Source organism: Hypanus sabinus, chromosome 7 (assembly GCF_030144855.1).
Source record: "Hypanus sabinus isolate sHypSab1 chromosome 7, sHypSab1.hap1, whole genome shotgun sequence".
NCBI lineage: Eukaryota > Metazoa > Chordata > Chondrichthyes > Myliobatiformes > Dasyatidae > Hypanus > Hypanus sabinus.
This window is the reverse complement of record NC_082712.1, coordinates 181,995,639-182,016,161: the sequence shown is the minus strand read 5'-3', so window position 1 is coordinate 182,016,161 and position 20,523 is coordinate 181,995,639. Positions and strand designations below refer to the sequence as shown.

Sequence of the window (20,523 nt, the reverse complement as noted above, 5' to 3'; positions counted from 1 at the left end):
TGGTGTCAGGACAACTGATAATTTAGAAATAAATGATACCTTTATAGAATTTTATTCTAAACTTTATAGTTCTGACCCTCCTAAAGATACTATAATGAATAACTTTAGACCAATTAAGTATCCCTACACTTCCTGTGGATGATCGAAAACAGTTGTATCAACCTATTTCTCAGGAAGAAATTACTGAAGCTGTACATTCACTGCACTCAGGGAAGGCTTCAGGTCCTGATGGATTTTCTGGAGAATTTTTATAAGGCATTTTCTTCACTGTTTATACCTCATTTATGTAGTCTTTTTGGATTATTTTAAGTTGGGTAGGTTACTGCAATCTTTTTATGAAGCTTCTATTTCGCTTATTCTTAAAAAGAATAAGAACTCAACTGAATGTTCTTCACATAGACCAATTTCCTTACTTAATGTTGATACTAAAATCCTATCTAAAGTTCTGGTTTGTAGGATTGAAAATATCCTACCATCTATAATTTCTGATGATCAGACTGGATATATTAAAAGCCAATATTCCCATTTTAATATTCGCCAGTTATTAAATTCTCCTTCTAAGGAGAAATCGGAATGTGTAATATCCTTATATGCTGATAAGGCTTTTGATCGGGTTGAATGGCAGTATTTATTTAAATTTTTTTTAAAAATTTAATTTTGGACCCAATTTTACTCAATGGATTAAATTACTTTATCTCCTTCTGCTTGGGTTCTTATTAATTCCCAGAATTCTAAACCATTTAAACTTCAATGTGGAACCAGAAAAGGTTGTCCTTTGAGCCCTTTGCTCTTTGACCTGGCCTTAGAACCTTTAGCTATTGCCCTTCAAGAATCTAGTGATATCACTAGTATTTTGCAGAAGGGTAATTCCTTCAAAGTTTCATTATATGCGGATGACTTACTGCTTTTTATTTCTAATGTTGAGACTGTTACCATCTGCACTTGCTCTACTCTCTCACTTTAGCCAGTTTTCTGGATATAAATTGAACCTACATAACAGTGAACTTTTTCTTTTGAATAATTTGGTATCAACTAATACTAATCTTCCTTTTAAAATTGTAAGAAACCAATTTATTTGGGTGTAACAATTACCAATTATAAATACCTATCTAAAGAAAAACTTCTTACTTTATTAAATTATGTAAAACAAACATTATCAAATTAGTCACCTCTTTCGTTATCATTGATTGGCTGAATTAATTCTACTAAAATGAATATCTTACCCAAATTTATATACCTCTTCCAGGCCTTACCTGTCTTTATTCCTAAATCCTTTTTTGATTCTCTTGACTCTATTTTATCCTCTTATATATGAAAAAATAAACATCCTCGACTGAATAAAGTTCATCTCCAGAAAGTTAAAAAGAATGGAGGTTTAGCTTTACCAAATTTTAGGTTTTATTATTGGGCAGTTAATATACAGAATCTTACATTCTGGTTATATTATATTAATCATGAGGACTGTTCAGGGTGGGTTTCTTTAGGAGCTAACTCTGTTAATAAATTCTCTATCATCTCTCTTTTGGGATCTTTACTTCCTTTATCTTCAAGTAAAATAACTGAAAATGTGGTAGTTAAACATACCTTGAGGATTTGGGTACAATTTAGAAAACACCGGTTAATTAAGATTTTCCATTTCTAATCCCATTTTTCTTAATTATTTGTTTAAGCCCTCTATGACTGATGTAGTTTTTAAAATAATGGGATAGATTGGGTATTAAATGTTTCCAGGATCTGTTTGTTGGAGGAAGTTTCTTCGTTCAAACAACTGTCAACTAAATATAATTGACCAAAAACCCACTTTTTTCAATATTTACAAATTAGAGACTTTTTGCAATCTCAATTATATACATTTCCTAAAAGTCCTGATAAGAATTTATTAGATGAAACTCTTAATTTGAAACCTTTTTATAATTTTAACCTTTTTATATAGCATGCTTAAATTTAGAAAAGATTTGTTCAATTTCTGAATCTAACCTTTTCAAAATTTGTGGGGACTGTTTTTGAATTATTTTCTTTTTTTATTGATTTGTTATACATTTCTACAACCACAAGCAAAAACCCAATGAAGATTAATACAGTGCAAAATAAACATATCAATTATATAGTTCAAAACAATAAGGAAATAACACCCAGAATAAAATCATGTAAAGTTAGTATCCTCCCCACCCTCCCATGGAAAAAAAATCCAGGCCAGCCTTTACAAGATGTAAAGGAGGACTGGCATATTGCTCATGTGGTTCCATTGTTTAAAAGGGGTTCCAAGAGTAAACCTGGCAATTAACAGCCTGAAAGTTTGACGTCAGTGGTGGGTAAATTAATAGAAAGTATACTTAGAGATGGTATATCTGAATAGACAGGGCCTGATTAGGAACAGTTAACATCAATTTGTGCGTGAAAGGTCATGTTTGACAAATTTTATTGAATTTTTTTTTGAACAGGTTACTAGGAAAGTTGACGATGGTAAAGCAGTGGATGTTACTTATGGACTTACTCATTGGCTTCAGTAAGGCCTTTGACAAGGTTCCACACAGAAGGTTAGTTAGGAAGGTTCAATCGTTAGGTATTAGTATTGAAGCAGTAAAATGGATTCAACAGTGGCTGGATGGGAGATGCCAGAGAGTAGTGGTGGATAACTGTTTGTCAGGTTGGAGGCCGGTGACTAGTGGTGTGCCTCAGGGATCTGTATTGGGTCCAATGTTGTTTGTCATATACATTAATGATCTGGATGATGGGGTGGTAAATTGGATTAGCAAGTATGCATATTACACTAAGATAGGTGGCATCATGGATAATGAAGTAGGTTTTCAAAGCTTGGAGAGATTTAGGCCAGTTAGAAGAGTGGGCTGAAAGATGACAGATGGAGTTTAATGCTGATAAGTGTGAGGTGCTACATTTTGGTAGGACTAATCAAAATAGGACATAAATGGTAGGGAATTGAGGAATGCAGTAGAACAGAGTGATCTAGGAATAATGGTGCATAGTTTCCTGAAGGTGGAATCTCATGTGGATAGGGTGGCGAAGAAAGCTTTTGGTATGCTGGCCTTTATAAATCAGAGCATTGAGTATAGGAGTTGGGATGTAATGTTAAAATTGTACAAGGCATTGGTGAGGCCAAATTTGGAATTTAGTGTACAGTTCTTGGTCACCAAATTATCAGAAAAATGTCAACAAAATAGAGAGTACAGAAGAGATTTACTAGAATGTTACCTGGGTTTCAGCATCTAAGTTACAGAGAAAGGTTGAACAAATTAGGTGTTTATTCTTTGGAGCGTAGAAGGTTGAGGGGAACTTGATAGAGGTATTTAAAATTATGAGGGGGATAGGTGGAGTTGAGGTGGATAGGCTTTTTTACATTGCGAGTAGGGGATATTCAAACAAGAGGACATGAGTTGAGACTTTGGGGGCAAAAGTTTAAGGGTAACATGAGGGGGAATTTCTTTATTCAGAGATTGGTAGCTGTGTGGAATGAGCTTCCAGTGGAAGTGGTAGAGGCAGTTTCGGTATTGACATTTAAAGCAAAATTGGATAGGTATATGGACAGGAAAGGAATGGAGGGTTATGGGTTGAGTGCAGGTCGGTGGGAATAGGAGAGAGTAAGCATTTGGCATGGACTAGAAGAGCCGAAATGGCCTGTTTCCATGCTGTAATTGTGGTATGGTTATATGTAAAAAAAAATTGGCATATCCAAACCCCCAAAACTGTAAATATAAATAAAAACAAAGAATAATAATGCCTGCTACCAAAACTAACATGAAATTTCAAACAAAAAGAAAACCACAGAACTTAAGAAAAACAAGCTGAAAGTAAGGGATTAAAGAAAATAGACTTAATCTAAAGAGGAGTTGTGGAAGTATTCAAGAAAAGGTCCCCACAGCTTTTGAAATTTTATGTCCGAGTTGAGAAGCGAGTAGTGAATTTTTTAAAGGTCAAAACCGGACATAATATCATTAAGCCATTGAGCATGGGTGGGTGGGTCAACATCTCTCCAGCTAAGAATTAAGCCTCTAGCCATAAGAGAGTCAAAAGATAATGTTGGATGTTTAGTTAGACCCAAATGTATATCTGCCTCACCCAAGGTACCAAAAAGAGCAAGCAGAGGATTAGGTTCTAAATGGCAATTAAGAATATGGGACAAAGTTAAAAAGACTTCTCTTCAAAATTTCTCTAGATTAGTACAGGCCCAGTACATATGGATAAGAGAAGCCTCGCCACCTTTACACTTGTCACAAACAGGACTGATATCAGGGTAAAATCTGGACAATTAAGATTTGGACATGTGAGCCCTATGTACAACCTTAAACTGTAAAAGACTGTGGCGAGCACATAGAGAGGTTGAATTAATTGACTTGAGAATTGAGTCCCAAACCACATCAGATAAAGAAATATTTAAATCAAGCTCCTAAGCAGTTCTAATTTTATCAAAGGGGGTACTCCTTAGGGTCACTAACTTATCACGAATAAAAGATATTAAACTTTTGCCCAATGGATTAATAGAAAGAAACAGGTCCACAATGTTTTTTTTCAGGCATCGAGAATTGGATATTATCATTGGATAATAAAGGATTAATGAAATGTCTAATTTGAAGGTATCTAAAGTGGGCATTAGATAGATTGAACTTTGCAGAAAGTTGTTGGAAAGTTGCAAAACGATTATCAATGAAAAGATCTTCAAAGTCCCTGATGCCCATTCTATACCAATCATGAAATGTTGAATCTTGCATAGAAGGTAAGAAAAGATGATTATGCAAAGATAGGACTAGAAAGAGAGAAATCATGAAGACAATTACATTTTCTATACGGCCCATATTCTCAGAATGTCTAATAAGAGGATTAACAATTAGTCTAGGCAAGCAACAAGGGAGTGCAGATCCAAGTAGTGCAGGAATAGAGAGATCCTTAGTGGAGTTCAACTCTATTGCCACCCATTTAGGAGAATCAGACTGATTAAAAAAGGACCAAAAAGTAAGACAGCAAATATTAGCTGCCCAATAGTATAAACAGAAGTTAGGTAAAGCCATACCACCTTTTTTTTAGATTTTTGGAGGTAAGCTTTATTAAGTCTAGAACATTTGCCCTTCCATAGATAGGACAAAATAATAGAATCTAATGAGTCAAAAAAGCTACAGAAATAAAAATTGGAATAGATTGAAATAAGTATAAAATTTAGGAAGGATATACATTTTAATAACTTTAATTCGACCTACCAGAGACATAGATAAGAGTTTGATAAACCTTTGATTTCCCGTTAAAGTACAGTTGCTGGTTAATAGCATATTTCACAACCTGATAAGGTTTCTTCCCCCCCACTTTTTTTTTTAAACCAAACAACTTCAGCTTTGGTAGTGGGTATAGATTTCTTTTTTCTATATAAAAAAAATTATTCATATCTCAACATACTCTACATTCATGTAGATTAGAGTAATTTGTAAGGAGTTTATCAATGTAATTCAAACAATGTATTTGGTATTATTATATCTTTCTTTTGTTTGATAATATGTATTTTCTTGAACTCTATTCTTCTATGTAGAAATTATTAAAAATATTGAAAAAGGAAAAAAGGAATTGAGAAGCAGGACTGCAAAGGTAGCAATCTCAGGATTACTGCCTGTGCCATTGACAGTGAGTATAGGAATAGAGTGAGGTGGAGAATAAATGAGTGGGGACCTCTTTTGGGGCAGGCGTGACCTTACAAAAATGACCAGTTGCACTTGAATCCCAGGGGGACCAATATACTGGCGGGGAGGTTTGCCAAGGCTACTGGGGAGAGTTTAAACTAGAACTGTTGGGGGTTGGAAACCGAACTGAAGAGACTAGGGAAGAGGAGGTTGGCTCCCAGTGCGACAGGGAGGATAGGCAGGTGATAGAGGTGATAGAAAAGGGATGCACTCAGACTGAAGGCTTGAGATGTGTCTATTTTAATGCAAGGAGTGTTGTGAACAAAGCAGGTGAGCTTAGAGCGTGGATCAGTACTTGGAGATATGATGTGGTGGCCATTACAGAGACTTGGATGGCTAGGGAGAGGATTGGTTACTTCAAGTGCCAAGTTTTAGATGTTTCAGAAAGGACAGGGAGTGAGGCAAAAGACGTGGGAGTGTGGCACTGTTGATCAGAGATAGTGTCGTGGCTACAGAAAAGGTGGACGCCATGGAGGGATTGTCTACAGAGTCTCTGTGGGTGGAGGTTAGGAATAGGAAGGGGTCAATAACTTTACTGTTTTTTTTTCTATAGGTCACCTAATAGTAACAGGGATATTGAGGAGCAGATAGGGAAACAGATCCTGGAAAGGTGTAATAATAAGAGTTGTCATGATGGGAGACTTTAATTACCCAAATATCAATTGGCATCTCCCTAGAGTAAGGGGCTTAGATGGGGTTGAGTTTGTTAGGTGTGTTCAGGAAGGTTTCTTGACACAGTATGTAGATAAGCCTACAAGAGAGAGGCTATACTTGATTTGGTATTGGGAAATGAACCTGGTCAGGTATCAGATCTGTCGGTGGGAGAGTACTTTGGAGATAATGATCATAATTCTATCTCCTTTTCAATAGCATTGGAGAGAGATAGGAACAGACAAGTTAGAAAAACATTTAATTGGAGAAAGGGGAATTATGAGGCTATCAGGTAGGAAATTGGAGGCTTCATTTGGAAACATATGTTCTCAGGGAAAGGTATGGAAGAAATGTGCAAGCATTCTGGGGAACATGAGTTGAACTGGTACTTTGGTACTGTCTTCATTAGGGAAGATACAGACAATCTCCCAAATGTAATAGCAGCCAGAGGACCTAGGGTAATGGAGGAACTGAAGGATATTCACATTAGACAGAAAATCGTGTTGGATAGACTGATGGGACTGAAGGCTGATAAATCCCCAGGGCCTGATGGTCTGCATCCCAGGGTACTTAAGGAGGTGGCTCTAGAAATTGTGGACGCATTGGTAATCATTTTCCAATGTTCTATAGATTCAGGATCAGTTCCTGAGGATTGGAGGGTAGCTAATGTTATTCCACTTTATAAGAAAGGAGGGAGAGAGAAAACAGGGAATTATAGACCAGTTAGCCTGACATCAGTGGTGGGGAAGATGCTGGAGTAAATTATAAAAGATAAAGCAGCGGCACATTTGGATAGTAGTAACAGGATTGGTCCAAGTCAGCATGGATTTACGAAGGGGAAATCATGTTTGACTAATCTTCTAGAATTTTTTTGAGGATGTAACTATGAAAATTGACAAGGGAGATCCAGTGGATGTAGTATACCTGGACTTTCAGAAAGCCGTTGATAAGGGCCCACATAGGAGATTAGTGGTCAAAATTAGAGCACATTGTATTGGGGGTAGGGTACTAACATGGATAGAAAATTGATTGGCAGACAGGAAACAGGAAGGATTAACAGGCCCTTTTCAGAATAGCAGGCAGTGACTAGTGGGGTACCACAAGGCTCGGTGGTGGGACTGCAGCCATTTACAATATACATTAATGATTTAGATGAAGGGATTAAAAGTAATATTAGCAAATTTGCAGATGGCACAAAGCTGGGTGGCAGTGTGAAATATAAGGAGGATGTTAGGAGAATGCAGGGTGACTTGGACAGGTTGGGTGAGTGGGCAGATGCAGTTTAATGTGGATAAATGTGTGGTTATCCATTTTGGTGGAAAGAACAGGAAGGCAGATTACTATCTGAATGGTGTCAAGTTAGGAAAAGGGGAAGTACAACAAGATTTAGGTGTAAACACAAAGTACACTGCAGATGCTGTGGTCAAATCAAGACTTAAAAGCTGGATGAACTGAGCAGGTCGGGCAGCATCCGTTGAAAGAAGCAGTCAACGTTTCGTGTCAAGACCCTTCGTCAGGACTTGTACATCAGTCACTGAAAGTAAGCATGCAGGTACAGCAGGCAGTGAAGAAAGCTAATGGCATGTTGGCCTTCATAACAAGGGGAGTTGAGTACAGGAGTAAAGAGGTCCTTCTGTAGTTGTACAGGGCCCTGGTGAGACCACACCTGGAGTATTGTGTTCAGTTTGTTTCCAAATTTGAGGAAGGACATTCTTGCTATTGAGAGAGTGCAGTGTAGGTTCACGAGGTTAATTCCCGGTATGGCGGGACTGCCATATGTTGAAAGATTGGAGCGACTGGGCTTGTATACACTGTAATTTAGAAGGATGAGAGGGGATCTGATTGAAACATACAAGATTATTAAGGGATTGGACACACTAGAGGCAGGAAACAAGTACTTCCTGCTTCTTATATCTAAGATATGCTTCCTTCTTCCTCTTGACGAGTTGCCTCGTGTTTCGTCAGCCATGGCTCCCTTTTCCTACCATTTGTTCCTTGCCTCAGTGGGACAAACCTATCCTGAACCCAGCCCAAGTGGTCCATAAACTTTTCCCACATTACTTTTGTGCTTTCCCCTTTGAACATCTGTTTCCAATTTACTCTCGCTAGTTGCTGCCTCATCCCTTCAAAGTTAGCCCTTCCCTAGTTAAGCACTTTACCATTTCATTTGATTTTATCCCTTTCCATAGCTATGCTGAAGCTAAGGGAGTTGTGGTCACTCTCACCAAAATGCTCCCCCACCAAGAGGTCTGTCGCCTGACCAGGTTCATTACCCAGAACTTGAGCCAGTATAGCCTCTCCTCTTGTCAGCTGGTCAACATACTTAGTCAGGAATCCTTCTTGAACACACCTGACAAATTCAGCCTCATCTATCCCCCTTGCACTCAGGAGGTTCCAGTCAATATAAGGGAAGTTGAAATCACCCATAACTACTACCCTGTATTTTGTGCAACATTCTAAAATCTGCCAACTTATCTGCTCCTCAGTGTCCAAGGGCTATTTGGGGGCCTATAGACTACTCCCAACACAGTGATTGATCCCTTCCTATTTCTGACTTCCATCCGGACTGACTCCGTCAACACTCCTTCTGCAGCGTCCTCCCTTTCTATAGCTTTGATTCTATCCCTGACCAGCAATGCCACGCCCCCCCTTTTCTACCTCCCATCTTTTTCCTTTTAAAACACCTGAACCCCGGGACCTGCATCATCCAATCCTGCCCTTCCTCCAACCAAGTTTCAGTAACTGTCACAACATCATAGTTCCACATACTAATCCATGCTCTGAGTTCATCCTTCTTGTTCCTAATACTCCTAGCATTGAAATAGACACATTTCCACCCCTTTAACTGGCTACAATTATGTTTCATCCCCTGCCTGTCCTTCCTCATCAACTCAGAACTCTTAGCATCATGCCCTTGTCCTTCTACCTTCATCCCTGCACTGACATCCTGAATCCCACCACCTGCAAAACTAGTTTAAACCCTTCCCAACAGCTCTATCAAACTTGCCTGCCAGGATATTAGTCCCCCTGGGATTCAAGTGCAACACGTCCTTTTTGTACAGGTCACTCCTGCCCCTAAAGAGGTCCCAATGATCCAGAAATCTGAATCCCTGCCCCTTGCTCCATTCCTTCAGCCATGTATTTATCATCGACGTTATTCTATTCCTATTCTCACTGTCATGTGGCACAGGCACTAATCCCCAGATTACTACCTTTGAGGTCCTGTTTTTCAACTTCCTTCCTAACTCCCTGTAGTCTTCTTTCAGGACCTCTTCCCTTTTCCTACCTATGTCATTGGTACCAATATGTACCACAACCTCTGGCTGTTCTCCCTCCCACTGCAGGATATCTTGGACGCAATCAGAATCATCCCGGACCCTGGCACCTGGGAGGCAAACTACCATCCAAGTTTCTTTCCTGCATCCACAGAATCACCTGTCTGACCCCCTGACTATAGAGTCCCCTATCACTACTGCCTTCCTCTTCCTTTCCCTACCCTTCTGAGCCACAGGGCCAGACTCTGTGCCAAAGGCATGGCCACTGTCGCTTCCCCCAGGTAGGCTGTCCTCCCCAAGAGAACTCAAACAGGAGTACTTATTGTCAAGGGGTACAGCCACAGGGGTACTCTCTAGTACCTGACTCTTCCCCTTCCCTCTCCTGACTGTGACCCATTTCTCTGTCCCCCATGGGCCCGGGGTGACCACCTGCCTGTAACTCCTCTCCATCACCTCCTCACTCTCTCTGACCAGACGAAGGTCAATGAGCTGTATCTCCAGTTCCCTAACATGGTCCCTTAGGAGTTGCATCTTGATGCACCGGGTGCAGATGTGGCCGAACGGGATGCCAGGAGACTCCAGGACCTCCCACATCTGACACTGACCACAGAAAACCAGCCTCACACACATACTACTTCCTTTTGCAATCAACAACTGCCCACTTCCTATAGATACTGCCTGGCCTGCTGCATTCCACCGGCATTTTGTGTGTGTTGCTTGAATTTCCAGCATCTGTAGATTTCCTCATGTTTGCACGGTCTTCAAGGAGCTGCAGCTGGATGCACTTCACGCAGATATAGGTTCCCAGGAGACTCTGGGTCTCCCAGTTCTCCAACATCCGGCACGAAGAGAACACCACAGCCATTTAAATGGTACCATAAGAGAGGAAAAGGAAAAAACCAAAAAGGAAACCTTAACAAACTTTACAGAGAGCTGACACCTCTTCTGGGCCAAAGCCTTTTTTGAGCCAAAGACCGTCACTTCTACTGTTGCCACTGGCCTACTCCCGACAATGGCTGAATACTAAAGATCTGTGCTGATCATAGATATCTTCACCTCTTGATTTGGCATTGTGTGGTACCCACCTGCTTCAAGCAGGCTTCAATCATTCCGGTGCCCAAAAAAAGCTCTGGGCTTTCCCAAAAACTATCAACCAGTTGCACTTATATCTACAGTGATAAAGTGTTTTGAGAGGCTGGTAATGAAACATACCTGCTCCTGTCTGAGTCGGGACTTGGATCCACTCCAATTTGAATACCCAAGAAAAGGTCCACAGCAGATGACATTTCTCATTGGCTCTTCACACAACCCTGGAAGATCTGGACAGCAAAGAATGCTGTTTATTGATTACAGCACAGCATTTAATACCATCATCCCCTCTAAACTAATCAGTAAGCTCCAAGACCTGGGTCTCAATACAACCTTGTGCAATTGGACCTTGGATATCCTCACCTGCAGACCCCAGTCAGTTCGGATTAGCAAAATCTCCTCCACGATCTCCATCAGCACAGGTGCACAACAGGCTGTGTGCTTAGCCCCTGCTCAACTGGCTAAGCACAGCTCCAACACCATATTCAAGTTTGCTGATGACACCACTGTTATGGGCTGTATCAGCATACAGGAGAAAGATTGAAAATTTGGTGAGTGGCGTCATAACAACAGCCTCTCACTCAATATCAGCAAGACCAATTATAGCCTTCAGGAAAGGGAAACCAGAGGTGTATGGGTCAGTTCTCATCAGAGGATCAGAGGTGGAGAGGGTCAGTAACTTTAAATTCCTGGGTGTCAATATCTCATAGGATCTGTCCTGGACCCATCATATAAATGTAATTGCATACAGCAATAGACAATAGACAGTAGGTGCAGGAGTAGGCCATTCCGACCTTCTAGCCAGCACCGCCATTCACTGTGATCATGGCTGATCATACACAATCAGTACCCCATTCCTGCCCTCTCCCCATATCCCTTGACCCCACTATCTATAAGAGCTCTATCTAACTCTCTCTTGAATGCATCCAGAGACTTGGCCTCCACTGCCTTCTGGGGCAGAGCATTCCACATATCTACCACTCTCTGGGTGAAAAAGCTTTTCCACATCTGTTCTAAATACCCTACCCCTTATTCTTAAACTGTGGCCTCTAGTTCTGGACTCATCCATCAGCGGGAATGTGCTTCCTGCCTCCAGTGTGTCCAATCCCTTAATAATCTTATGTTTCAATCAGATCCCCTCTCATCCTTCTAAATTCCAGTCTATACAAGCCCAGTCGCTCCAATCTTTCAACATATGACAGTCCCGCCATTCTGGGAATTAACCTTGTGAAACTACGCTGCACTCCCTCAATAGCAAGAATGTCCTTCCTCAAATTTGGAGGCCAAAACTGCACACAATACTCCAGGTGGGGTCTCACCAGAGCCCTGTACAGCTGCAGAAGGACCTCTTTACTCCTATACTCAATTCCTCTTGTTATAAAAGCCAGCATGCCATTAGCTTTCTTCACTGCCTGCTATACCTGCATGCTCGCTTTCATTGACTGATGTACAATAACACCTAGATCTCGTTGTACTTCCCCTTTTCCTAACTTGACTCCATTTAGATAGTAATCTGCCTTCCTGTTCTTGCCACCAAAGTGGATAACCTCACATTTATCCACATTAAACTGCATCTGCCATACATTTGCCCACTCACCCAACCTGTCCAAGTCACCCTCCATTCTCATAACATCCTCCTGACATTTCACACTGCCACCCAGCTTTGTGTCATCAGCAAATTTGCTAATGTTACTTTTAATCCCTTCATCTAAATCATGTATATTGTAAACAGCTGCGGTCCCAGCACCGAACCTTGCTGTACCCCACTGGTCACAGCCTGCCATTCCGAAAGGGACCCGTTAATCACTACTTTGTTTCCTGTCATCCAGCCAATTTTCAATCCATGTCAGTACTCTGTCCCCAATACCACGTGCCCTAATTTTGCCCACTAATCTCCTATGTGGGACTTTATCAAAAGCTTTCTGGAAGTTCAGGTACACTACATCCACTGGATCTCCCTTGTCCATTTTCATAGTTATATCCTCAAAAAACTCCAGAAGGCTAGTCAAGCATGATTTTCCCTTCATAAATCCATGCTGACTCGGACTGATCCTTCTACTGCTATCCAAATGTGTCGTAATTTCCTCTTTTATAATTGACTCCAGCATCTTTCCCACCACTGATGTCAGGCTAACCAGTCTATAATTCCCTGTTTTCTCTCTCCCCCTCCTTTCTTGAAAAGTGGGACAACATTAGCCACCCTCCAATCAGCAGGAACTGTTCCTGAATCTATAGAACATTGGAAAATGATTACCAATGCGTCCACGATTTCTAGAGCCACCTCTTTAAGTACCTTGGGATGCAGACCATCAGGTCCCAGGGACTTAGTAGCCTTCAGACTCAGTCTATCCAACACTGTTTCTTGCCTAATATAAATTTCCTTCAGTTCATCCTTTACCTCAGTTCCTTTGGCCACTATTACATCTGGGAGATTGTTTTCATCTTCCCTAGTGAAGACAGATCCAAAGTACCTGTTCAACTCATCTGCCATTTCCTTGTTCCCCATAATAAATTCACCTGTTTCTGTCTTCAATGACCCAATTTTGGTCTTAACTATTTTTTTTGCTATTCACATATCTAAAGAAGCTTTTACTATTCTCCTTTATATTCTTCGCTAGTTTACCTTCGTACCTCATTTTTTCTTGGCGTATTGCCTTTTTTGTTATCTTCTGTTGCTCTTTAAAAGCTTCCCAGACCTCCGGTTTCCCGCTCATCTTTGCTATGTTATACTTCTCTTATTTATTATACTACCCTTTACTTCCCTCGTCAGCCACGGCAGCCCCTTACTCCCCTTAGGATCTTTCATCCTCTTTGGAATGAACCGATCCTGCACCTTCTGCATTGTTCCCAGAAATACCTGCCATTTTTGTTCCACTGTCTTCCCTGCTAGGGTATTGTTCCATTGAACTTTGGCCAGCTCCTCCCTCATAGCTCCATAGTTCCCTTTGTTTAACTGTAATACTGACATCTTATTTTTCCTTCTCAAATTGTAGGTTAAAACATCATATTATGGTCATTACCTCCTAATGGTTCCTTTACCTTGAGATCCCTGATCAAATCCAGTTCATTGCACAACACTAAATCTAGAATTGCCTTCTCCCTGGTAGGCTCCAGTACAAGCTGTTCTAAGAATCCATCTCGGAGGCACTCCACAAACTCCCTTTCTTGGGGTCCAGTACCATTCTGATTCTCCCAGTCTACCCACATGTTGAAATACCCCATGACAACTGTATCATTACCTTTGCAACATGCCAATTTTAACTCTTCATTCAACTTACACCCTACATCCAGACTGCTGTTTGGGGGCCTGTAGATAACTCCCATTAGGGAGTTTCAACCTTAGAATTTCACAGTTCTATCCTTACTGACTCTACATCCCCAGATTCTATGTCCCCCCTTGCAAGGGACTGAATATAATTCCTCACCAACAGAGCCATCACACCCCCTCTGCCAGTCAGTCTGTCCTTTAGATAAGATGTATATCCTTGAATATTCATTTCCCAGGCCCTGTCTGCTTGAACCCATGTCTCAGTTATTCCCACAACATCATACTTGCCAATTTCCAACTGAGCCTCAAGCTCATCTACTTTATTCCTTATACCTGGCGCATTCATATATAATATTTTTAATTTGGTACTCCCCTCTCCTTTCATATCAATTCCTATTTCACTTGGCCATACTATATGATCGCTTCTTGAGCTTTCTACTCCATTGATTCTGTTGTCCTTTTTAACTTTTTATTTTCACTTTCCCTTTAACTCCATCCTTATACTTCCAGTTCATCTCCCCTCCCCCCCACTAAGTTTGAACACATCCGTGTTGCAGTGGCAAACCTGTCTGCCAGAATGCTGGTCCCCCGCCTATTAAGGTGCAACCCGTCCCTTTTGTACAATTCATCCCTACCCCAAAACAGATCCCAGTGGTCTAAGAATGTAAATCCTTGCTTCCCACACCAGTTCCTCAGCCACACATTCAGATCCATTATTTCCCTGTTCCTGCCCTCTCCAGCATGAGGAACTGGAAGCAAACCAGAGATAACCACCCTGGAAGTCCTGCTTTTCAGCCTTCTTCCTAGATCTCTGAAGTCCCACTGCAGAATGTCCTTCCTCTTCTTCCCAATGTCATTTGTGCCAACATGCACTACCACTTCCAGCTGTTCACCTTCACCTTTGAGGATTCCCTGCAACCAGTCCAAGAAGTCCTGGATCCTAGCACCAGGGAGGCAACACACCATCCTTAAATCTCACCTGTTGCCACAGAAACCCCTTTCCGTACCTCTTACTATGGAGTCCCCTACTACCACGGCTCTTCCTGATGTCTGACTCCTCGGCTCTGCTTCTGCACCAATTTTTGGCTTGCAGACCTGTCCGCCTCTCAGACTGGCAGTATCTTCTGTCCTGACAGCTTCCAAGAAGGTAAACCTGTTTACAAGAGGTATATCCCCTGGGGTCTCCTGTACTTCAGGCATCCTTTCCTTCTTCATTGTCACTCCCTTTCTCTCTTCTGGTATCCTCAGTGTAACAACCTCACTGTAGGTCCTGTGCAAAAAACCCTTGTTTTCACAGATAAACCTGAGGTCATCCAGTTCTTTCTTCAGTGCTGCAACATGCTCCTTCAAGAAGCTGAATCTGGACACACTTTCCACAGCTGTAGCAGCCAGGGGCACCATCAGTGTCCCTGACCTCCCACATCATGCACATAGCACACTGAATCAGCTTAGCAGTCATGTCTTCACCCTCTGCTATTGTGCCTGGCGTAGTCTCCTCACCAAAGACTAGCACTTTTCACACCAGGCACTTCCCAACAGGCCACTCTACTAGAGCGCTCCCTCTTTTTATTTGCTTGAGCTTTGCCAGCTGCAAGGACACCTGACCTCAATCGCCCAATCAGCTGTTTTCTGCTGAGTCTGAGCTATTCAAATCTTGATTGCCAATCAACTGCTTATCAATTCTTGATTGCACTATCCAACTGCCAAAACTGCCAGAATCTCTCGAGCCAAAGACTAGCACTTCTCACACCAGGAACTTCCCTCGACCAGGCCGCTTCCCGATCAGAAGCACCTCTACTTCCTCAGGAGTCTATGGAGATTTGGCATAACATCAAAAACTTGGACAAATTTCTAGAGATGTGTAGGAGAGAGTGTATTGACTGGCTGCATCACGGTCTGGTATGGGAATACCAATGCCTTTGAATGGAAATACTATAAAAGATTGTGGATTCAGCCCAGTACATCACAGGTAAACCTCTCCCAACCATAGGATGTGGAAACCATAGAAAGGGTGCAGAGGAGATTTACAAGTATGTTGCCTGGACTGGAGATCATGCCTTATAAGAATAGGTTGAGTGAACTCGGCCTTTTCTCCTTGGAGTGACAGAGGATGAAAGGTGACTTGATAGAGGTGTATAAGATAATGAGAGGCATTGATCGTATGGTTAGTCAGAGGCTTTTCCCCAGAGCTGAAATGGCTAGCATGAGAGGCCATAGTTTTAAGGTGCTTGGAAGTAGGTACAGAGGAGATGTCAGGGATAAGTTTTTTACGCAAAGAGAGATAAGTGTGTGGAATGGGCTGCCAGTGGTGGTGGTGGAGGCAGAAATGATAGGGTCTTTTAAGAGACTCCTGGATAGCTACATGGAGCATAGAAAAATAGAGAACTATGGGTAAAGCCTAGGTAGTTCTAAGATAGGGACATGTTAAGTACAACTTTGTGGGCTGAAGGGCCTGTATTGTGCTGTAGGTTTTCTATGTTTCTAACCATTGAACATATCTACATAAAACACTGTCATAGGAAAGCAGAATCCATCATCAAAGATTCTTACCACCCAGGCCATGCTCTTTTCTCACTGTTGCCATCAGGCAGAGGATACAAGAGCCTCAGGCCTCACATTATCTGGTTCAAGAATAGTTACTACCCCTCAACCATCAGGCTCTTGAACAAGGGGATAACTACTCCCATCCCTTGAGATGTTCCCACAACCAATAATCTCACTTCAAGGACTCTTTATCTTGTTATTCTGTGCTCTCAGTACTTATTGCTATTTATTTATATTTGCATTTGCTCAGTTTGTTATCTTCTGTGCTCTACTTGAACTTTCATTGATCATGTTATAGCTACTATCCTATAGATTTGATGATTATGTCTGCAGGAAAAATCTCAGTTATATGTGTACTTAAACTGAATACCAGGGTCTGTGTCTTTGTTTAAGTCTATTTGGTGCTAATAAATTTCTCTGATGTGGGCTTAGTCAAAGTGGCTGCTCAGAGGCTTGATTCAGGGAAGGGGGTCACACTCTGAACTGACTACTTGCCTCTATTGAGAGCAGTGCTTTCGGGGCCAGTGGGCTTTGTGCACCTAAACAACAAAGATTGTGTTCTGCTTTAATACAACTTTTTAACTTATTTATTGAAAGGACGTGGGTTCGTAGGCTGACTTCATCCCCAACTATCCTTGAAAGGTGGTGGTGACCTTAATTGAACCTCTACAGTCCTTGACTTATGATTCTATCCAAAATGCTGTTAGGGAGAGAACCCCAGGATTTTCACCAAGCAATATGTGGTGCCACCTATCAGTTAAGGCATGGATATTGTCCAGATCCAGCTCTACTTGGATGTAACTGATTATATGCTCAAGTAATGGAATAATATTTCTTATGATAAATATTTTTGGCTTGAACTGTGTTTATCCATTTTAGAATTTTCAATAAATGAAATGGTTCCTTAAGGTTGTAATAGCTGGGGATAAGCTCCCACTATCAATTAAATGCTCCCAATGACGTGTGTCTCAAATACAGGAGTAGGGCAAAGGCAGATTGCTGCCACCTTAAAACCAATGACTTTGGGTAGATGGGGCTCATCAGCTTACAGTATTTAGGAAATGGAAAATTCTAACATAGAAATACGCTCAGATCAGCGTGAGTTAATCAGTCTGATGGCCTGGTGGAAGAAGCTGTTCTGGAGCCTGTGGTTCATGGCTTTTATGCTGCGACACTGTTTCCCGGACGGTAGCAGCTGGAATAGATTGTGGTTGGGGTGATTCGGGTCTCCAATGATCTTTCAGGTCCTTTTTGCACACCTGTCTTTGTAAATGTCCTGAATCATGGGAAGTTCACAACTACAGATGTGCTGGGCTGAAAACACCACTCTCTGCAGAATCCTGCAATTAAGGGAGATACAGTTCCCATACCAGGCACTGCTGCAGCCAGTCAGGATGCTCTCAATTGTTGCCCTCTAAAAAATTCTTAGGATTTGCAGGCCCATACCAAAATTTCCTCAACTGTCTGAGGTGAAAGAGGCGCTGCTGTACTTTTTTTGCCATACAAATGGTGTACACAGACCACTTGAGGTCCTCAGTGATGTGGATGCCAAGGAACCTAAAGCTGTTTACCCTCTCAAGCTCAGATCCACTGATGTCAATAGGGGTTTGCCTGTGTCCATTCTTCCTGTAATCCACAACCAGCTCCTTTGTTTTTGCAACATAGAGGGAGAGGTTGTTTTCTTGACACCACGGTGTTGGAGAGATCGATGCAGACTGACAACTCCTGTAATAATGCTGGTACCAATCTGTATCAGTCCCTGCCATTTCTTTGGATTCATCAGCTGCATGGAGATGGGGAGCCTGCTGCATGGGTGATAGTTTTCTCTCCATATCGAACTGCCCTGGCTTGAGTATCAGAGAGACAGCTGGGATGCAACATTCATGGTTGACCCCAACCAATGGAAGCCTCAATAAATAAAGTGTACTTCTGTCCCCTTCCCCTTATTTCTGAACAGACAATGACCCAAATCAACACTGTCTTATTTTTGCTCTTTTTACCCTACTTAATTTTTAAAAATACATTTATTATCATTTATAGTATATTTTACTGTAATATCCTGGTTTAATGTATTTAATTAATACATTTATGCTGTTGGGCATTTTATTTTCTGTAGGTCTCTTCAAAATTGAAATCTGTATATAAAAAAGTGTTCCTTGAATTATATTATGCACTTAATAATACAGAGTTTCAAATGAGATTTCATTTTTGCTGTTTAAAATAAAAATTCAGGCTTGTTGAATTAGCTAATAATATTGGTCTTGTTAACATTTTGGCCAAGAAGGTGCCCCAGAAAAGAAACTGACAACAAACAGGACAGAGAAATGTGGTGAAAACCAAATTTGGAATGTCAGTTACTGATGTTCGAAAATCCTCATGCAGACTACGGTTTCACAGAGCATATGCAGATAACTTTCATTCAGCCAGCTAGCACACATGATTGGAGAAAAGGCAAGAGGAGATGTTTATTTATTTTTTATTCTTTGTCTGGACTGTTCTTTCAGTGCAGAACCAGGTCGTTATTGTGAGTGAACAAAGTGAAGCAAACTGGATTCATTACGTGACATGAGCTCCAATGATTGCATGCATGTTATAGATTGACATACTGTTAATGGGATGGACCCTTTATTTTGTTTGTTACAGCTTAAAATATTTTGACAATGCAATTTAATCTAAGTTTATACTCGTGAGAGCTGAATTATCGTTTCCTGGCAAACATTAAAATTGAAGTCAGTATTGATGCAGATACTTGTTTTATTTTCCCTTACAAGGAACGTTCAATCTTTTATGTTTTTGTGGTTACCCAAACATACCCATCCTAGACAGGTTTATTTACTGGTAATGACCTTTCCATCATTATTCCCAAGCATTGTAGAGTTATGTTGCTGTTAGGTTGCGTTCACAGAAACAGCTAACTTCATTATGAGCCTACAATGAGACAGTTACATTCCACTGGACTGCTGCTGCAAAACAACAAATTTCATGACAAATGTCAGTGACAATAAACCTGACTCTAATTCTGTTATTTTATATTGAGATTGTTGCACTATAAGTAGACTAGTCTAACCAGTTAGATATCAACAACCTTGCGGTCACAGTCTGCTTGCACACTGTATTCAAAAGCTCATTTATTTATACTTGTTTTCTTTCAGTCTAGAGATCGGAAAGTAGTTGGTGACATCGAAGGAGCTCAGCACTATGGATCTACAGCATGGTCACTCAATATTGTAGCCACTGTGATTGGTGTTCTTTCCATCGTAATCACCATTACAGTGGTATTTATTCAACTGCATTCGGCAATAAATCACCGTTATTATTAGCATGATGCGATTACATGCCTTGAAGTAAAAGGACGAATGATGGTCACAGCAGTTTATTGGTCATGGAGCTTGTGATGGAGCTGTTTAACTTTTTTGATGCATTGTTTACTATTGCTTACTTTGTCTGTAATCTTTATGGAGGCCTGATATACTTAATCAACTGGCCACAATATAGATCTCTTCTATAAAATGGGGACAATATATGGCTTGGATGTTATTAATAAAGTAATTGAAAACACAGTTATGGAGTCTTGAAGGTTACTGGTGGGGTTTTTGAATTTACTCCTGCTTTTGTGTCACAAATTGTATGGATTTTCAGAATTCAATGAGGTAACTCAAAGACTGTGTTACAATATCAGTTTGTTCCCATGAAGTGAAAACCAGATATGACTGAAAATATTCATGGGAGTCACTGAGGATATTAGACCATTAAGTTTAAGTATCTAATGACAGAGACAAAATACTGGAGGAACTCAGCAGGTCAGACAATATTATAACAATCTAACACTTAGTAAAAATTATCAGAGAGGCAAAGAGAGAATCTTTATTTATGGATATGTAATCCTTATTGTCTCAACTAAATTGATCTGATTGCATATCTGACTGTACATACATGTATACAAAACAATTAGGTATACAATCTTAGTGCTTGGGCAATATCCTCACACATTTCCCTTTCTTATTGCTTGTGTATAGCA

The 20,523-nt window shown here is 40.8% G+C and overlaps 1 protein-coding gene across 4 annotated transcripts in view; it reads left to right on the top strand.

Annotated features, from left to right (window-relative positions):
• The window catches only part of LOC132397464 (dispanin subfamily A member 2b-like), a 93,334-nt gene extending 73,276 nt beyond the window's left edge, over positions 1-20,058 (top strand). The window contains exons 2-3 of one of the 4 annotated variants that reach the window (XR_009513384.1): positions 2,442-2,537; positions 19,658-19,781. Coding sequence is in view for 1 of the 4 variants with exons in the window: in XM_059976295.1 (XP_059832278.1) it covers positions 19,658-19,825 (168 nt within the window). In the remaining 3 variants the exon portion in view is untranslated. Of the gene's footprint in view, positions 1-2,441; positions 2,538-19,657 lie in introns of all 4 variants that reach the window. The other 3 variants (XR_009513385.1, XR_009513383.1, XM_059976295.1) reach the window with 3 other exon arrangements.
• The last annotated feature ends 465 nt before the right edge of the window (positions 20,059-20,523 follow it).